Genomic DNA, 20,676 nt, shown 5'->3' on the forward strand with positions numbered 1-20,676 from the left:
CACCCCAATGAGAAAAGGAGAGCTGGACTCCTTGTATTTCCCTTTTGGAAAGTGGAATGCCACTAAAGAAGCAAGATGTCTCAAAGAAGCCAATTTGTAGTCTCATGGTGTGTAAGAATGTTTTGCATGTCACTGTCCGCCAATGTAATTTGTCAGCAGAATGAATTTCCACAGCTGTGCATCAGGTGTTGAGATGCCACAAAAATCATTAAGAGCTTTCATTCTGAGGGCTTGGGGGCAGGTAGGTGGGAAAAGATGAAGCTAAAATCCCACCTGATCCACTCCAGACTACATTCTGAATAACAGAATTATTTGATAATAAGTACTGATGAGAAAAAAAGATAATTCTGCAGGATGTACTCTATTTCCGCTACATATTGAAGGGGCAGAAATACAACCCACCTAATCAGATGTGCCTACTCTTGTTAAAACCACTTAGCAACTCAGCACCTCAACAGTAAAGACTGGAGACTTATTTCTGGAAGAAAACAAACACTGTTTGCATTGCAATCACACAAACAAATAAGGCCATACGCATACAAATCATCTGAACCGAATTCTGATTTCTTCCTTTTCCAATTACAGTTAACAAGAGCAGAAGCAAAAGACGATTTCTTAAAGCTCAGTGTTATTGGGAAAGGGATTGCTAGGATGATCTTAATGGTTGTTGCAGAAATTTTATGAAGTAAAAGTCATTATTTTTCTACACCCCACCTCTCTGTAGGTAAGGACAGTCTTTGGCATTAGTGACATAAAAATTCTGCTAATTAATAGGTGGAGAGGCAATTAAATAAGATTTTCCATACATTCAATCACTTAAAGGCAACACCCACCGTAAGTTGCTAAAAGTTCATGGTAAACAGTTTCCAGAACCATTCAATTCCCACTGTTTGTAAAGGTCCCTCAGGTCTGGCGGGTGCAATCACCAGAAAGTCTTGGCTCATTCCTTGACATAGCAGGGACTGTATGGAATAACAACTTCCCCAGTTCTGTTTCTGTATCTTCAGACATCAGAGCAAAATATTAGGATCTTCCCACACCCAGAACCATCCCTGAGATGGTACCGACATGGCTGAAGTAATGCAAAGCCTCTTGAATCCTGAGTTGAGAACAGCTGTTCTCATGTTTACCTGACATTCACAGTCTATACATCATAGAATAAGAATATATTAAACACACATCTCATGCAGGCCCATCTTGGAGAAGACATTTTTACGCAAACATTCCTGTCCTTTCCCTATGATTTTAACACTGTTTTCCTCTCTAAACTGTGTTCCTTTTTTCTGTGGCTGAATCAAGGTATGTCTACTAATCAAACATGTTTAGGAGTACCTCCTCCTTGCTATGACAGGGATGTACATCGCTAGAACTAGAGGCATTGCTTGGGGAAAGCAGTCATGGATGAAGTGACAACATAGGAGAGGCTCAAAATTAACTTGTGAATTAATGCTTGTCTGGGTCTTGTTTCCAGTTTCATGATAAATCATTTGACAAATTTGTCTATATTCTGTACCTACAGCTGTACTTGAGGTAGCTGTATAAGCAACTCCAGAAGGAAAAATAAAAATTCTAGAAAAATTGTAAAAGCTGGACACTCAAATTAGCTTCCAAATACTAATAGATATCAGCAGCAGTAGCTGCACTTAAACTTTTGAAATCCTACAGGTTGCAAAGCAGCACAGGGCACTAAGCAAGATTTTTCTTTACTGTCAATATGGAAAGAGTATTAATTTCATTGGGAAATATTACAGTCTGCAGTGCTACAGACTCCAGATTCTTCTTGTTTTGAGTAGCTCTATACTGAAATGACTCAATGATCCTTGTGGGTCCCTTCCAACTCAGGACATTCTGATTCTTTTTCTGAAAAGGTTTGATTTTAAAAGCAACAGGATGTCACAGAGAAAACACACTTCTTTTTTTTGTTAGCCAAATTGCACCATTTTAAAGAGTCTTCCTATCGTTTGTCAGGCTGATTCTTTTTTTTCTTTCTGGATGGTGAGAAATGAATCTTCGACACCAATTATCCAGGTAATGCCAAAATTCTGCAAGATTTTCATTGTAACATTGTAAGTTTTTAAGGGAAAAAGAAAGGGCAGGAAAATATCTTTTCAAGAACCACAGGCACATATCTTCAAGGCAGAATTCCAAAGGAAACCAATAATTATTGCTTTTATCCCTATAAAAGCCTCTAAAAACAATGAAGGCAGCCAAAATCTTGAAGCATATGGAGAGAATTAACATTCAACAACAGGAGCATAAAGCACATGAAATTCATTATTTAGCACACCCGAGCACTAGAGTGTAAAAAAATCAACAGGTGCCCTTGTCAAGAAAGTCTGCAGAAACGGAGGTAGGAGAAGATTTACAGTAGCAACTGAAGAAAGGATTTCCTAATAGTGGGTAAATTGTGGTCTCTATCTAGAATGTGCACAAGATTTTAAGCATTGTGACTGCATCATGCTGACAATAGTGAGAGCTTTCAAAATACAGGACCAGACCTCACTCCGAGTTGCATCACTTTTTCCTACTCACTCAGTCTCACTCAGGGAACTTGTTTTTCTTCAAAACAATATCTTATCTGTTTGCGGTGTTCTTAAATATTGTTTTTCTTTGAAGTCTTCAAAGTGCTTTCCCTATTCAAGCCATGTTTACACTGCCCTGAGTCATTCTCTGTTCTCTTTACATCACTTTCCCTCTTCTTTGTGATCACATCTTTCCTTTCTCTAACACCTCCTACTTTTTACTTTCCTAGTGAGAGGTGCAGAACTGCTTTGGGCAACCCCTTCTCATGCTCCACTTTAAGGTAGTGAGAGTAGTGCTTTGCAAGCTATTTGTAAAAGTATCTAAGACAACAGAAAAAAAAGAAAAGGTAGAGTTGAGCATAAAGAGACGCTGCATTTGGTTATGCTCTAATTCTGTTGTAAGGACTACACAGGAGTGTTCAGTGAAGGTGAGATGGTAATTTGTCTTCACTCAAATAAGGTTTGAGAGCAATCAGTACTCATTGAGCCATGAATCTAGGATTCTAAACAATGGAAAGTAATTTTTACAGGTGTACAAACAGCAAGTTAAAATATATGCACTTCTGTGGCTTAATCTTATAAATGCAGCTCAAACTTATTCTGAACCAGAAAAGTAATTCAGATTTTGCTATCAAAACACACCAATGCAGGCTATTCTGCTTATTTAAAGGCTAATATTGGGTTTTCCAATGCACGAGTATTGAGGAAACACTTGAATGTGTTTCCTCACATTCTTCACCGACTTTCAAAATTTTAAAGGTTCAATATTACTAAGCAGCTCCTGCCTAGCACATTCAAATGCTAAGAGCGACCTCTCTATATTTTTTTGATTTTCACTAGATGAGGATTCCTTCTTCTTTCTACATGCAAACCTGCATACCTGATGCTCTCCTCACCTTGTACAACACAAAAATTTCACTTAAAAAAACCTCTACACCACCTTGTAACATCTGTACTGTCATAGCAATTTCTTGGGCAATTATCTGATTTTTGTGGCTGAATTGGCACACTTGGCATTTAGCCTTTTTTTCTTCCTCTGTCTCAGGAACTAGGCTATTATTGCCTCATAAAGCAGCGCCTGGGCAGTATTACTAGCTAATTAATGTCTATTTAGTGTAAAGAGCTGCAGCCACCTTCCAGCCCCTACAGGCATTTTTTTCTTCCTTTCCCTGACAGGACCAGATGGCATTCTGGCCAACCTTCGCTCACCCTTCACAAGCCATGCACTTAATTCAGACGCTGCAGCGAGCAGCTTTGGAAATACATTACCATCACAGCTGGTCAGATGCTAGAAGAGTGGTTGTTACTGCCCCAAATAACGGGAAAATTAATGACTTCAATTAAAAGATGCATATTAAACCTCTACCAAAGAATAGTCACCTTTTCTTTTTTTGTATGTTGCTGTGGGTTTTATTTTATTCAATTTTCCAGCTTTCATCACATAAAAGGTGACAAACATGTAACTAGGAAGAGAAACACATGGCCAAAACCAAATGTTTACAGCAGGATATGAAGGAATGGTCGTGCCTATCTCACTACAACATTTGATCATAAGATAAATCAGGATATTGCACTTTGAGCTGGAAGTGCTGTACAGTATTTTAGACTAGATGTAAAACACCGAACACTGATGACACTTAAAAGATCCACAAGCCATATTCATTTTCAGAAATTTGCTAAAATTCCTTCCCCAGGTTTTATTTGAAAAATAATTTCTGAAGGGACAAACTTCTGTAAAGAACCTGTGAGCTCCATCAGGTGCCAAAATATAACAGTGCTTTTGAAGCCTTTCTTTAAAGTCCCAGATTAGATTTTCAGGATACAAAGTCAAGCACCCAGAAGCTTAAAAATGCCAGAGCTCATGTCATCTGAGCATCATACTCCAGCCCTGTTGTACTCAAGCATTTTGACAACTTTTAATCACATTGCCTGCTACTTCCTTCTACTGGACTCCTGCCTCAGTGTTTGTAGAGATTTGCTTGATATCTTTTTGTATTTGGTACCTGCAGTGCACAGCATGTGTTATGTTGTTCCACACTACCAATAGCGTGCACACAATGCATCTCTGACAGAGTGTCCTCACAGTATCCAAGTTTCCTGACACCATGAAATTTACCCTCACTGTGCTTCTCTAAGGGCAGGTTGCAATATTATCTGTATTCTGCAGCTAGGCAAATGACAGTTGTAAGGAAAAAAGGCACAAACTTTCCATTAATTTTAGTAACACAACCTGAGGCACACAGAAAGCCTATCTGTCAGTTTCCAGCTCTTTACCCTCTTTCAAAGTCTCCTTGTAATAGCCTCCCAGGAATACATCCTACTGCACAGTGGACATGCACAGAATGAGAAGCCCGTTGTAACTGGCCATTTGTGAAGAGATTGTTGTAAATCTGCATAATTCAGAAATTCTATAAGGGAAATTGAGGGAAGAAGCCAGTCCTCCAGAGCATCATTCTGCTGCCTTAACTGTAACAGTACCTTGCTTTCTTCACTGCAATTCTTCGCGTCATTTACTATACACCTTCCAGCTTGGCAGCAAATGAGGCAGTGTCTAAACACACTTCAGAGTTTGCTCATCAGTATAATGAGTAATCTGCATCAGCCCAGAACTACAGATTCTGGGAGAAACAGCCACAGACACTTCCTCCCATGTCCCTAAACTATCCCACTCACCTCTTACCTACCTGTATCCCATATCTTCCTCCTGTTCGTTATTCCCATTGTGATTTCCCAGACATGTTCCTCATTTCAAGCTCCCATTCCCTAACACTGCTCCTCCTCAAGTTCCTACACACACTCCCTTTTTGCTTTTACTCCTGACTGAATTTACCATGAAAATTTCAGCCAAAGCAATTAAAATTTAGAGAACCTATAAAGAAAACAAGAACTGATACAGAATCCGTCAGAGTAATGGGTGAAAACCAGGTGTCTCCTGGCAGTGCTACACAGATCACCCTTTCTTACAATGACATCATCTTTTTCTCCTGCCATTTTTTTCCAGTTTGCTGGAAAGTTTCCAGTTTGTAGCCACACAGCTACACAGCCTCCTGTCCATGTTGCATCTGCCCTGGGGTTGTATTTGGCAGGCACCTTGCAGCCCCCATTCCACACACATCCAAGCAGAAAGACAAAGTGAAATAAGGACTATATGGTCACTGTTTCTAATTTTTCTATACTAAATTTTAAAACCCATCCATAGGGATCCAGATACAGTAGAAACAGAAACATAAAGCAGAAGGTACGTACACCATACTTGAGGGAAAGAACAACCTCAAAACACTAGAATTTTTCAAAGCCAGCAACAGAGTTCAGATAGTTGCTTCCCATCTAAACTTTGGTAGTGATTAGGGTTCTACTGCTGATTTTGAAAATCTAAAGCAAAAGGACTAAAATGCTGAGAACCACTTCTAAAATAGGCAAGAAGGAGAAGAGATGCTCTTACACAAATATGAACATGGTAAACAAGATCGTGTTGGCAGAAATGTCTTACGTCAGGGAATTATCAGCAGCAAACCCACTGTTTAGTCATCCTATACCAACAAGGGCATCCCTGGTTCAAGGCTATATGAAAATTATTGTCTAAATATTTGACAGTAAGTAGCAATTGTAGAAGTTTCTGGTTAGTAACATTGCATCAGAGCCACCTTAGGGGTGAGTTCTTCCATCTTTCTCATAACTAGTTGCCATGAAGATTTCCTTAGCTGGAACTTCGAGCATCCAAAATAATGTATTTACTTTTGGAAACGTGGATCTAGGTTTATTAAGGGTGCACGGTGACACAAAGGAAAAAAACAAAGGCAAAACCACATAATAATGGAGAAAGAGAAGAAACAGAAGTAAGGAGCAAAGGAGAAGAAGCAAAGAGACTTGTGTAATTTCAGCATGTAAGCACAATTCATTAAGCTTAAAGAAGCGACTAGGAGTTGTCTGTGGTGATGGTGACAGTGCGTTATTGAGCAGAGAAATGCAGAGGGCTCTTACTGCAGCATATGCGTCTGGCTGGCGTCCTTTTGTTTGTCAGGTACCTCGTAGTGTGGGGAAATCTTGCCAAGGCCACTGTCACTCAGCATCCTCTTTCGAGCTGCAGGGTTCCACCGATCTGATATTCTAGGAGGGAAGAAGGAAAAGGCATTTACCCCTCAGATGTTAACTCCCGTGCTCCCCTTTGAGACTGTCTTATGCTTACCGGTTCCCAGCATTTTTCAGCCCATAGCAACTTAAACTAGTTTAACTAGTTTAAGTTGCTGTGAGTACAAGAGCATTCCTAAAGATGAATAGGAGCATTTCTAGTCTCTCCAGAGGATGAGAAGAAATAGAGACACTTTACCACCATTCTTGGGCACAAAGGGCTTTCAGGGGCTTAGACAATGGTAACAGAGCCCTAATGATGCAGAGAAGGGATTTTTAACTTGATCCATACAAATTTATGGTGGGGCAGGCGCAGTCGGGGGTATGAGGAAGTTGAAAGGTGCTGAAGTCCATTAGTCCTGCTGTGTGCTCCAGGACATGTAGTGGAGCAGACATTATTCCACTGTCCTTCTGTCACTACCACAGCTGCATCTGATCCTGTCCCCAGCTTCCCACCTAAAATTTGCCCTCCCACAGCTCTCAGCCCTTCAGAAAAGAGGACCAGAAAAGACATGCCCAGCTCTAACATGGTCACTGAAGGCCAGATCTCAAAACCACTTACCCAGAGGCCTGCTCCACAACCAGATCAGGCATTCCTGGTGGCGTCCCCACCTGCTGTGACATTACCAGCTCTGGGTCCAGAATAAAAATCTCGTCCTGCGAAATTTCTGTCACAAAGTGCAAATGTTCCTGTTGGAGTGATACAAGGAATAAATAATGAACCTGCAGCATCACTGGTCTCTCAGAGCACCCAGATGGCTATAGGAAAGCTGCATGCCCATAAAGGTCTCTGAAGTGTATTCATGGGACACTGTGTATTTATTTAAGTTCACACACATACACACACATTAAAATCAATGTCACTGTAGTCACCAATAATTACTTCATCAATTTCAAGCTAACCACAATTTCCAACCAGCAAGCTTCACATTCACAGCAATATTTAAAAGGTTGGTATTCAGTGACTCTACATCACCCAGCTTAAAACTGAAGGTCTACCCAAAAAAGCATAAGTTTGCCTTCCAAATTGAGAACCAAAACCCAAGATCCACCCTCTGCTGATGGCTAGCAGAATTTCCATTACTTGAGGGTACTCTCCCAGATCTCCAGTGCTTATACATCCTGGTTTTGTGTTTCCACTACCAAAGCTCTCTCTCTCAGTCCCTCTTTTTTGTTATTGATACAGAAGGCTCACTATCCTTCAAAAAAACACCAAGTGTGAGCAAGCCTATCTATGTAGCCAAAGGAGCAGTAAAATACCCACTGTCTGTGGGCTGGGACCACCATGTAGTATAGATCTTTTCCCCACAGAAACACAGGGTGAAGGAGGGAAAGATGGCTATTTGTACAGACTCAAGTATTAAAGAAATTCAAAATAAGCCAAACAAAATCACATTGCCCAGTTTAACCTGTCGAAACATCTTCTTTACGCTTGCTTTCCAAATGTTACAAGTACTTCATCAAAACATTTATATGACTGTAAGCAAAGCATGCTACCCCATGGCAGCTACATGCAGAAACTGAACCTGGGACTTCTGAACTAAAGCCACAGCTCCTTCTGCTTGAACTGAGCCACCAGGCTTTTGTTAGGAAAGTATCGTATGTTCCTGTGATTCAGAAATAGCTTACACAGTTCTCAAAGGGAACAGATACAATGACCACTGTATGAAATCAGCAGTTTCCACTTAATGCTGAGCCACTAAATGGCCTGTTCTGGCTACAATTCAGAAGCACCAAAAGTACTGCAGAAGTTTCTAAGTGTCTTTTAGAAAGTATATTGATTATATATTATATATATAGAAATATATAGAAATTATATAGAAATATATAGAAAGTATATTGATTATATATTATATAATAATATATTATATATTATTATACCACAGATTTAAATCCAACATGCTGTTCAGGGGTTCCTTGGAAATATTTTGGTACAGCTCTGTGTATAATTCTCAAATTGTAACATCACCTTAATTTACATAGTTTATTCCATGTCACACATACACGATCAAGACTTCTGGTAACTAAAAGCATCAGTAAAAACGTAAACTCAAAGACACTGATGCCAGACAGATGCCTTCAGTAAGACTTGATGAGGATGACAGACATAGAAAACTCTGATCTGTACATCAAATCTGTAGTAAACAGACAGACAGATGGCCAGCCAGTAGAAAAACTTGAGTGAAACAATGTGAATTACATCAAATGAAAAGTGGGCCATAATTTTTTCTCTACTTTTTATGAGACATCAGTAGCATTTTAGAACACACAAAAGGAGTGGCAGATAATTCATTGTAAGCTGCATTTGACATAGCTTTAAAAAACTCTATAGAAAAGGTAACTGAATAAAGATTTACCTGAGATCTGTCAATGCGGTAAAAACGATCAGCAGAAGTTGCTGTAAGACAGAGAAACAACAGAGCCGCAGTGAAGAAAATGGTCTGAGCAAAACTTCATGGATAAGATGGGCTGAGTTAACGTCACTACCATGTAAGAAAAGCTGTGTCACTGAAGTCACAGTGGTTTCACATGAACATAATCTGATTCATTCGTTATGTCCATATTCCTATCTCATTAAATGGTGAATTTTAAAGGTGAGGCTTAACAAAAGAATATTCACTGAAATTATTAATGTGAAATAAAAATTAAAAAACCCATATAAAATGGATTTCAGGCTTATACGAAGAATTGATTACATTAAAATATGTGACAGAAAACGCTCCATTGTTCTGATGACAGTATAGCAAGCGTATCATGAAATTGATGGGTCTAATAGAATTAATTCAAATTTTTAACACAAAGAACAATAACATGCTTAGGAGGTCTTTGTAAATCAAATGCATGACTACAGATATTCACTCTGAATTACCAATATGCTCAAGGAAAATTTATGCTACTCATGTAAAACATATGAAAACAGGGAAGATTGACTAAATAAAGCACCTAATATAAATTTGTTGCTGCCAAATAATTTATATTACTAAGCCCAGAAGTATTTTACCACCTACGATGTGCTTCATCAAATACATTTTTTTGTTCCTGCTTTGCAGAAATCAGGTCCGTTCATTCTGAGGTTTTGACACATGAGCACAGTGATGTAGCACTGTAGGTCTTGGCACTGCAAGGGAATATTAAATCCCTAAAGAGAGAAACTGAATGCATCCACCCACTCAGCTTTCTCCAAAACTTAAACAGATTCTCAATACATTTTTTTATCAATTTCCCTCATGAGAGATGAGGAAGAATGATTAGAAATTGCCAAGGATAATTTTTGTCTAGAACAAGAAAAATTTCAGTCCCCACGTGCTGAAGTTTTTGCTAAAGCAGATGCCAACCATTTTAGCTGCTAATTCCAATGCTCTGGAGCCTGATGTAAAGCTCAGATAAGCAGGCTGCTTTGATGAAGTCTTGGTCAAATACAAGTGCAACTCTCCAGGGTCTACAGGAAGTGCACTCTTTGAGGGAAAGGGAGATATGCTTCCATTACCTAAAGACTACAGTACCTAAACACTGCGGCATTTAAAGAGAAACCAGAACGAAGAACACAGCCTTACCAGCAGCTGTGTGTTGCCACAACAAGCTGCACTCTGAGCCCAGGAACCACTATGCAGTAAGTGCTGCTCGTCACAGCAGAGAGGGACACTAATAAACCAAACCTCTAACTAGCCTTAGAAGAACATGCCTCCCTGGGGTAACTATGCCACAGCAGACAATTTGATTGCTAGATGAAGGGTCTGTTTCATTTTTCAAAGGAGAAAGGGGGGCACTGAGTTCCATTTTTTGCCTGCTATGTGTAACAAGAAGGAACAGTTACCCTTCCACGGTAATACTCTCAGATGTACTAACCATATGCACACCAGAAGCAAGCAGCATGCTAAGCACAGGAGAAGGGAAATGCACTTACCATCTAGGAAGCACCATCTAGGAGATAGTCTTTGAACAGAAAGTACTCTGGGAAAAGAGCTGTCTTGGTCCTGGATAGGACAGAGAAATTACATAAAAAATTAACGAAACATTTTCTCTTAGAAGGACTATTTTCTGAAATCTGCTTTTTTTTTTTTTTTTCATTTTGTTCTACTGACATTGCACAATGTACAAAACCTACATAGCCCAAATCCACTGTGTTTGCTCCTTAGTGACTTCAGGGTTTGACTGTAATATAGAAAAGAGTAAACTGACACAGTTAGCATCAGCCACATCCTCAGCTGTCCATTTCCCTTCAGCTCAGCATTACCAAAAAGCTTTGTATCAAAAACAGCTTTCTCAGCTGTCTATAGGCCCCCATATTTATAGAGACATAGGAACAAAGAGAGGTGAAATAGATCAAAAAGATACACATTAGTGTCAAACAACAGCCGTGAACTCTAATTATTATGTCTGTTTCTTGTGTACCTGTCACCTTCCTTTATCCTAGCTCACTATTTTTACACACTTGCCCACCTGTATTGATCTGCCACTCAAAACAATTGTCCGCTTCGCCTGTCTGTGGCATGTCCCAAATGCACCAGGGTAAAAAGTGTTATTTTCTACACCCAGAATACAGAGAGTACAGACCTGAGGACCACTGCCAGCCAAGAAAACAGACATCCTACATCACTATCTTCCTGTCCTAGCTAAAAAGACAGGCTCCTTGTGAGCTTAGGGACACTATTCCAGAAATCAGATTAAATGACTGGGGAGGAATGAAGGCCTCCTTCCTGACCTGTACCCACAAAGGAATCAGAGGGGCTGCCCTTACCTTCTTCAGCTCTCACTGACCAGGAGAGGCAAAACGAATCTCACAAAGGGTGGCCCTAGCTCTGCTCTGTGCTGCCAGTGGATGGCCAGCCAACTTCCTAAAGCCACTAGAACATAACATTTAAACGCGAACAGATTTCATGGGCTGAAACACAACAGCATGGATCTCAGGTACACACTAAAATTTGTATAGAACCAGAATCTATACTTATTTACATCTTAAGGAGTAAAATCAGCAATTCTGCAAATTATGTAAATGCAGGGACATACTGGCTCAAGACTAAACTTTACTCCTCCTTCAGACAACAGACTACAGAGTGGTATGCCAAATCATACGGCAAGAAAAGAAAGAGTAGAAGCAATGGGGAGGAAAGGTAACTTTGAGAAAAATATAACTGTGCACAGAAAGCCCAGAATGGAATAATGTATATGTACATGCATTCATAACACAGGCATGGATTGGTGAAAATGGACCAGGATACAGTAATATTTCACAGGGACTTCTCAGAATACCCAGCATCTTTCCTGACAGTAGGATGCAGGACAAACAATTTTCATATCGGGGATTATACAGCTATGTCAGATGAGTAGTCGTTTGAAACACCAGAAAGTAAAGGCTGGCTGAAACAGCAAGCTCCAAAAAGAGTTTTCATATAATCATAGGTTTTCAGATAGAAGGGACAATAGGACTATGAATGCTTAACTCCTAGCATAACACAGAAATCCACCTCTCCAGCCTGAGCTACAAAAGACCTTTTAGAAAGGCACCCAGCTTTCTAAAAGTGAAAGGCACAAACCCCACCATTCCCTCAGGCAACTGGCATAATGTGCATGTTTTGAAAGACAGAAAGTGAAGCGGATTTGTAGGTAAGAAGAGGGAAAGTATGGATACACCAACAAAGAATTAAAATGAAAGTTTACGATGTATCAAACATGTCCAACATGTCAGAAGCATTCGTGAAGGATGCCAGCATGCACTTATGTGGTTTTTTTCAAGCAGCCGTGAAGATGATTTAATTTTGCATTTTGATGGGCAGTCATTTCTCAGCTAGGTGAATGGGTTTCAGTACCTGGCATGATGCTGCTACAAAATGTTTTTAATTTCATTTAGTGTAATGACAGCTTCTGTAAGATTCATCTTATTAGTTTCTGCCTATAGGATTGACTGGAACCATCTATTATTGCCTTTCCTTTCTGGTTATCCAGGACATAAAGGGATAGACGGCTCTAGAAAACTAATCTGTTTTCTTCTCAGTGCCCTAGAGTTTAGCTACAGTCTTGGCAACAGGATTTGCCTGAAATGCCACTATAGCAACTTGCAGACTTTACTTCACTTAAAACAAAAATAAACACATATATATATATATACACACATACATGTCTATATTCTAATGCATGATACCTGCATCTATAGCCACCCCAACAGAAATAAATCAGCCTCAATTCTCCCCCATATTGATTCAGGGATTTTACTTCATCCCATATATCTTGCTTTCAATGCACAGGTTTTTTGACTCCAACCTCTGTGCATTAAAGGGGACATGAAGACAATGGCAGCATAACTTCCATAAAGTGAACTATTTCTGCACATGGGGACCAAATGACATATTTCAGTGGTTTAAGCATCAGATTTAAAACACATCTATGTCATTCTCTAATACGGACTTAAAGTTTGCTTGTATTGCAACTGAGGTGTATGTGGGAAAGTCAAGGGTTTTCTGAAATCCACACAGCTTGCTAATGTCTGTGTATCTATATGCACAAAGCCTTACGTATCTTAATATTTAGCCCACTATTTGTGGAATGATGAGGACTGGGATAGAAAAGATAAAAAGGAAGAAAGCATCCAAAGATAACAGCACAAAATGTAGATGATACAAAGAGGAGACATGAGTAAAAATTCATAGACCTAGCACAGTACATAATGCTGGGAAAATCAAGACAGGGATAATGCTGGTAAATGTAAACTTAAGTCACAAATTGCATATTGTGATACGTTTTTTTCCAAGACTTCATTACAATTCCACTACACAACTAGCTTGGGAAGTCTCAGGCCCAAGAGAATGATATTTTATATGCATTAAACTCATTAGAGAAACAAAACAGAACTAAAAACAGTTTTAGCTTCAGTTTTCTTATTTGCACCTGGGCTTGCTGATGTTGTTTCTGCTGACTCCCCATGTTTTGAGCTGCAGAGGAACTACGCAAGAGAATTGCATTTATGAGACCTAAAAGTACCCACGACACCTTATTAGCGAGGTAAGAAGACAGCTTCATCAACTCAAGTAACTTATTGCCTTTATTCTCTACTTTTTCCACTTTCTGTAATGTGTAGAGGAACAAACATGGAACAAACATCAAATTAGCCTAACAAGACAATTTGTACAAAAGACCCATTGAGAATAAATCAATGTTTGAAGAATCCAGGGTAAACAAGTACTGAAGACAAAACAGAGAAAGGGGTACATTTAAAATGTAACATCATAAAAAATTGATAGCATTTTAGAGATTTCATGCTGATATGCACTAGAGGAGGTGGCTAGGCAATTAATTTATATACTGCTACAACTAGAAAGGTTAGATTCAAATATGAGACTGATTCCTGACATTTTATACTCTCTTTTGTCTCTATACACACAGATTTAGTTCTTCATTTTACCTCAGGCTGTTTCCTACACATGGAGAAGTCAGCAGCCACCTGTGTTAATTTATAATGAGTGGAACAGAATAATACATTCTGTTTTTCAAGCCAATGCGTTAAACACTAGCACTGCTTTAAAACCCAGTTCCAGGGCAATCATTGATACAAATGTAAAAAATATGAGGTTAAAACTGGACATGGAAATGCAGGAGCAAACCATGAACTGGTATGAAGGCAGCAACTCCAGGAACACATGCTAAATTGCATTTTCTCATAGTGTATTCTTGCATTCAATGCATTTACAGGCATTCTTGTCAAACTGGAATTCTGTATCACCCAGACAATCATCAAGCCCCAAGAAATTATCTAAAATTTCACCGCAATGGGTTCCCATCAGTAGGACCTCTGCATGTTTTCTCAGTGAACTCATTCCTGCTGATCTCAACAAGACTTGCATCGTTAAATCCAGGAAAAGACTATCTCCACTGTGTAAACTTGTCTTGTGATCCCAGTGTTGTGTCAATTGACCATTGTGTCAAGACTATGCACTAATGTCAGATCAGCTCAGGAGTCATTACAGTTATTTCATTCCCAATTTAAGTGATGTACAGCACAATACTGAAAGAAATATGCCTTCTTGCACAGTATTTCCACTGTAAGGGCAAGTTCCATACTGAATAATTTGTACAATAAAGTTGTAAAATGCACAGAGAGTCAAATTGTAAAAACTAGCCACCTAAAGCTAGAACCTGTTTGGCACATGCAAAACCCATATTTGTGCCCCAGGCAGATGAAAATACTGAAGATTATGATAAACTATAGGTAGGTGAATGCGGTGCAGAGAATTATTAAGAGGTAAGGCCTGCTAGCACACCTTTCTTTCTCAGTGACAGACTTTAGTACTACAGCTATGCAACATAACATGCTATTGCTCAGTTTCTCAGACAGAGAAATAATTTTACTTTTGTCATTTCTTCTACAGGACACATTCTCTTATACACTTCAAGATGCAAGGCACTGCTATTGCAATACCACTCATTTCATCATGCTGTGCAAATATTGAAGGTGATTCCATAAGGTTTGCAAGGAAAAGGATTGTCTGAGGGAGAGTAGAATCACCCTCCAACATTTGAGGGCAAATGATATTCAGAAATTCATCTAACATACAGGTATATAACAAAAATAAAATGTAGGTTCAAATGTAAAGAGTGCCATCCACAGTGCTAGGTTTTTTTTTTGTTCTGATATTAAAAATAAAGCTTATCTTACCTGGTAATGAACTCTCTGTGTAGTAGAAGTTACCGACTGTAGGTCCTAGTAGGAGGATCAAAGAGACACACCAATGATGAAGAAAAATATTAAAGGAACAAGAGCTGTTTGCACTTCTACTATCTGAAGTGGTTGGGCAAACACAAATAATTTTGCAAGCATTTCTCACTAGTTTTAAGTACATTAAACAAACACCACAGAACAGTCACAGAAAGCTCACTTAAAGTTTAGATTTGCATAGGAGGTCATATCAGAATGAAAATATTTAGCAGGCTTCGTGAATCTAATTTATTTCAATATCAATTTTGAAAAACAGTTTTAGCTCACGACATAGCCTTCCAAAAAGCACGGCCTACTGCTCCCCAGTTGGCATGCAGGTTGGCAGAGTGCATGAAGCCTTGCAACCTCCATTCCCAGCAAGTGGGTCTGAGCTAAATCAAGCTCATAAAAAAAAGTAGCACAAGCCCTGCAAAATGTTGGAGAAACACAGTTCCTCCAAAATCGCCACAAGTAATTCAACCAGAACTTCTAGCCGTGTTTCCTCCAGGTCTGTACAACTACATGCCACCCCATGCTGGCCATATTAAGATTCGTGAGGTCAGTCTGAGATCACATTTGCAATCTGCTAAGAAGGTCATCACAATTATTTCACTGACAATTTCCATCACTAGATATCTCAAATATATATCACCTTACAATAAGGGTTGCGTCTGATAAAAATAGTCAAATCATAGGTCTGAGTGTTCAGAAATGCATTTGATGAATGGAATCCTGGCTGAAATGCAAAAAAGCAAAATCTTGTAGTGAGATACTAAGGCCATGTTAAAGCTGCAAGTGCAGTTTCAAAACCATAGGGAAGTCAGTGGCTCCCAAAGAGTCCAATGGGAGGGATGTAGTTCATAGCTCCTATGTAAAATGGACCATCTATCCATAAACCTACATAATATAATTGAAAATGTTGTTGAAAGATATTAGTAAAAGACAAGAAACAGTTAGAGACAGCATATAAATGAAAATACATTTGCTTTATCACTAAATGCATACCCACTTAAAATGATTCAGATAATGGGGCGCTTGAAATCTCCATTTCCCAGACTGTATGGCAGACTGAAATATTGTGAGGCAAGGTATTCAAGGCAGTAAGAGCAAAAGCATTATTAGCTGCACGAGCACACATTTCTGTGTGTTTGGAAATATCTAGTTGATATTTGTAGTGTTTATTGGTGTCTCAGATTACTCCATCACAGTATTAAAGAATTACATTTGTATCATTAGGTCCACTAGAATGTCATGATGTTTATCCTTACATAAAACATTTTTTAACCACTAATTTGTGGAATTTTAGCAAGGTACGTGGAGAGTGCTGGTGTTCCATTCCAATTCAAAGAGAAGTAAACACATCCATTCATGTCAATTCTGTTATCATTTAAAAGGAGACAATATGACTTTACATCTCCTGTTTAGAAAACATTTTTTAGTGCTAACTTTAAAGTTCTGTTTTCAGTGGTAAGCAAATTGCAATATTCTTAATATATGTTTGTTGCAAGTATTAGACCTCTGCACACAGAACTGAGAGATACATAACATAAATTAATATCTGACACCTGAATTCACAGAAAACTCACCTCTTGTAGACGGTCAATGTACATACGACAGGTCTCCAAGTCACAATCTCCTCGTACAACTATAATTCCTAGGGGAATAGCTGGAAAATAAAAACCAAAGAAAAATCTCTTTATCTCAAGTCCCTTGAACTTTAAAGACTCACAATATTCTTCAAGTTTCTTTTTTATATAATGTCCTCAAAAAAGTTTTCTGCTACCTAAATCTTAACAGTCATTTAAAAGCAAGAACATATTATTCATCATTAGTTTCATCCACTTATAATTATCAAAGATTCTGGTGTTCAACTGTCTGTCATACAAAAGAAGTTAAACCAAATTCAGTTAAAGTGTGTATTTCATCATCTTATGTCAACATCAATTATTGATTGCAAAGAAAGGAACACACCCTAGAACAAGAGTTTAGGGAGGTGCTGTTATACACTGAAATAAGAGAGTGATATTTCATTTTCAGTACCCTTAAAAGTCTACAAAAATTATTTAAAGTAATGAAAGTCAGAGCCTGATTTAAAAAAAAAAACTGTCCAGCACCATAATATTTTGATGAAAGACTGCTTTCAAATCAAAGCAGACATTATTCCTTCTACACACACAACTATCACAACATCTCCATATTTTCGCAGACACACACAAAGAAAGAGAACTTATAAAAATACAGCAAATAATTCCCTTCAGATGAGGGCAGCATATTTTTAACACCAAGAAGTTTAGGTTTCCAAAACCATCCTGTTCTTGCAGCCAAAAAAACCTCACCAAAACAAATCCCCAAGAAACAACGGGAGAGTAAAAAAGTATATATGGAAGGTACCAAGAGAGCTACCTACTAAGATCTCATTAAACAGAAAGAAAACAAGTGAAAATTCATGAGTATCTGCTTTGCTAAAACTGAATCACTGAATGAAGTTCTTTTTTCTCCCTAGAGGGTCTTTAAATACTCATCTGAAGCATTCCAGAAGGAGAGCAGAATATCAACACAAACAATTTTGGTAACTGGATAACAAGAAGCAACATAAAACCACTGACGTTTCTAAAATAAATAGAAAGAACAACTGTGCTGCATCCCCTCCTGCTGTCCAAAAGAAGTTGGTTAAGAGGGAAAGAGATTTATCTACCAAGACACTCTTAACTCTGATAAAAGAACAAGACAACACTAAAAGATAATGCAGAAAGAGGCTTATACTTTTGTGGCCCACTGAGAGCAGAAGCTCAAAGAGAAGGTCAGTGGTCTCAGGGAGGAGAGATAGGGAGCCCCTATGACAGTCAAGGTCATTGCATGCCTCGGAAGCCAGCACTGGGCTCTAGGAACACATTAACAACACTGCCAGCATCATGTTTGGAAAACAATTTGAACAGCAGAACAGCTAATGAACCGAGGGGAAACAGAGCAAGGGAAAAAGACTTGGAAGGAGATAAAAGAAAATAATGAAGGGATAAGCAGGAAGACGAGAGAAGAAGGGAAGAGCTCACAACTGAAGCAACACTGATGTGTGATAGTGATGTCAATACACTTACTGATTTTCAGCAAGGCCAGAAGGGAACACTGCTTATTGTTACCTCACAGATGTTTTCATTACAGAATAGAGACTGAGAAATATGCAAGTGGAATGAGGGTCAATTGTGAGGTTTGCTTTATGTGCTCTGGATTGCAGACTGCTTCTCTTTGCTTAGTGTTTATTATTCCTTAATCTGTTCTGTCAGGAGACCCTTAAGCTCTTTGTAGAAAGTACTTAATGGCTATCTAGTTTCAATTCAGCAGATCCCTCTGTGACCCTTACTCAGAGAAGTGTTTGTTAAATTCATTTATAGCACTAAACCATGAATTGCAGCAGACACGACTACAGCTTCAATAGCTACAAAGCACTAGGGAGCTACACCATGGGCTGATAATGGACCACTGATTTTGTCTCTTCTCTATTGAATTTCTTCCTTCATGGAGGAGCATATGCACTTAATGGGGACCAGAGCTTTTACCTGCTGTAACTACATAGCTAACACAGAACTGAAATCCATAACTACCACCATTCTGGACAGCCCAAAGGAGATGATTTTTTGAACATTTAGAATTCTAAAGAAAGCCACCAAAATCAAAATGCCTGAAAAGAAAACACTAATACGCAAACGATAGCTCAGCAGTGACATTTATGGGGCTCATCTACTCGAGTTAAGAGGAAATTCATGAATCATATGTCTAACCAAATTATGTTCCATCTATACTTGGTGTTTATAGAACAATTCTGGAATTCTGGGCTGGGTGACTTTTGTTGCCTAGAAATGCCGAATTAGCAAAACCTATAGTTTCATGGGTCAATGGCCAGCTAAGGGATAAGATATGTGAGGTGGGTCTGAAATGGTTTCATTCCATACGAATCATAGAATACCACATCAGAAGGGACCTTAAGGATCATAAGGTCCAGCCTTTCTTGATGGTCTAGATAAAATGGCCCAGCACTCTGTCCAGCTGAATCTTAAAAGTGTCCAATGATGGGGAATCCACCACTTCCCTGGGAAAAATTTTCTAATGTTTTATTATTTTCATTGTGAAAATTTTTCCTCTTGTGTCCAATCAGAATCTTCCCAGCAGTAACTTGCAACTAGTAGCCCGCATCATTTCCATGAGTCTGCGCATTTTTTTCTCAAGGCTGAACAAACCCAGTTCTCTCAGCCTTTCCTTGCATGACAGGCTTCCCAGTCCTTTGATCATCTTCATGACCCTCCTCCTGAACTCTCTCCAGCCTGTCCACATCTTTTTTTGCCTAGCAGGGACAAAAACTGAATATAGTATTCCAGGTTTGGCCTGACAAATGCTGACTGGAGTGAGATAATGAATTCTTTTATCTTTGCTGGTGATGCCCTTGTTGATGCAACCTAGCATCCTTTTTGCTTTGTCTGCTGCAGCAGCACACTGTTCACTCATGTAGTTCATGCTCATTCGAAAAACCTTTAAAACTGGATAGCACTACAGTATATGCTAAAATGGTACTTGCCAAAGTTTTGTTTGGGGCATTTGCTGTTGGTTTGTTGCAGGTTTTTTGTTTGTTTGGGGTTTGGGTTTTTTTGCAAGACCCCATTCAGCTTTCAGCAAGGAAGATATTCCCAGCCCTCATTTTTATCTTAAACCACAGTAAGTATGCACAATGCATCATGCAGACAAGATTTTCAAAGTGCTTCACAATAGCTGCTGTTTGAAGAAAAAAAAAGCGAATCCTTTATGATTAATAATGAGACTGAAATTATGTAATTCTTATTCAATACACAAGGCAATGCTGTGCAACAGGAACAAAACGAGGTAAGTTATGATGAATCGGTTAAAGGCACGAAGTTAACATGCATGGCATTCAATGTCATTGTGGACATTTCTATTCAGGAATAAATGAACTTCTATCTTTTCTGAATGGCCCTGTGTGGGTGAGGATGTGGACACTACAGAACAGTGCTGTGAGACGCAGCAGTTACTAGAGATGCCAGGTGAAAGATGGGAGGACAAATTCTCACATTAGGAGCACAGGCACTGTAGAGCAACTTTCCTGTACATTCACACACTGCCCACTCCTGTTAATATACAGGTATATCTGAACATGGGAATATGCCAAAAACATGCCAGAAATAAGTTACAGTCTCAGATTACAAGCCAAGCCACAGCATTCAAGTGCCAGATATTTCCCTTCCAAGGTGCCTGCTTCTCTGGCTCCTTGCATCCAGCTCCCAGTTTCTTTGTTCTCCCTGAATGGTGAAAAGCATTTTGTCTAGGGAGCTGCGG

General features: G+C 39.0%; 1 protein-coding gene across 1 annotated transcript in view; it reads right to left on the minus strand.

The window, feature by feature from the left end:
* DGKI (diacylglycerol kinase iota) overlaps positions 1-20,676 on the minus strand; it is a 211,797-nt gene that overhangs the window by 42,667 nt on the left and 148,454 nt on the right. Inside the window, exons 23-28 of the mRNA XM_069859033.1 lie at positions 16,923-17,002; positions 15,298-15,342; positions 10,555-10,624; positions 9,008-9,048; positions 7,213-7,340; positions 6,504-6,629 (exon numbers count right to left, since the gene is read on the minus strand). Coding sequence (XP_069715134.1) covers positions 6,504-6,629; positions 7,213-7,340; positions 9,008-9,048; positions 10,555-10,624; positions 15,298-15,342; positions 16,923-17,002 — 490 coding nt within the window. The remainder of the gene's footprint in view (positions 1-6,503; positions 6,630-7,212; positions 7,341-9,007; positions 9,049-10,554; positions 10,625-15,297; positions 15,343-16,922; positions 17,003-20,676) is intronic.

Source organism: Phaenicophaeus curvirostris, chromosome 1 (genome assembly GCF_032191515.1).
Source record: "Phaenicophaeus curvirostris isolate KB17595 chromosome 1, BPBGC_Pcur_1.0, whole genome shotgun sequence".
NCBI lineage: Eukaryota > Metazoa > Chordata > Aves > Cuculiformes > Cuculidae > Phaenicophaeus > Phaenicophaeus curvirostris.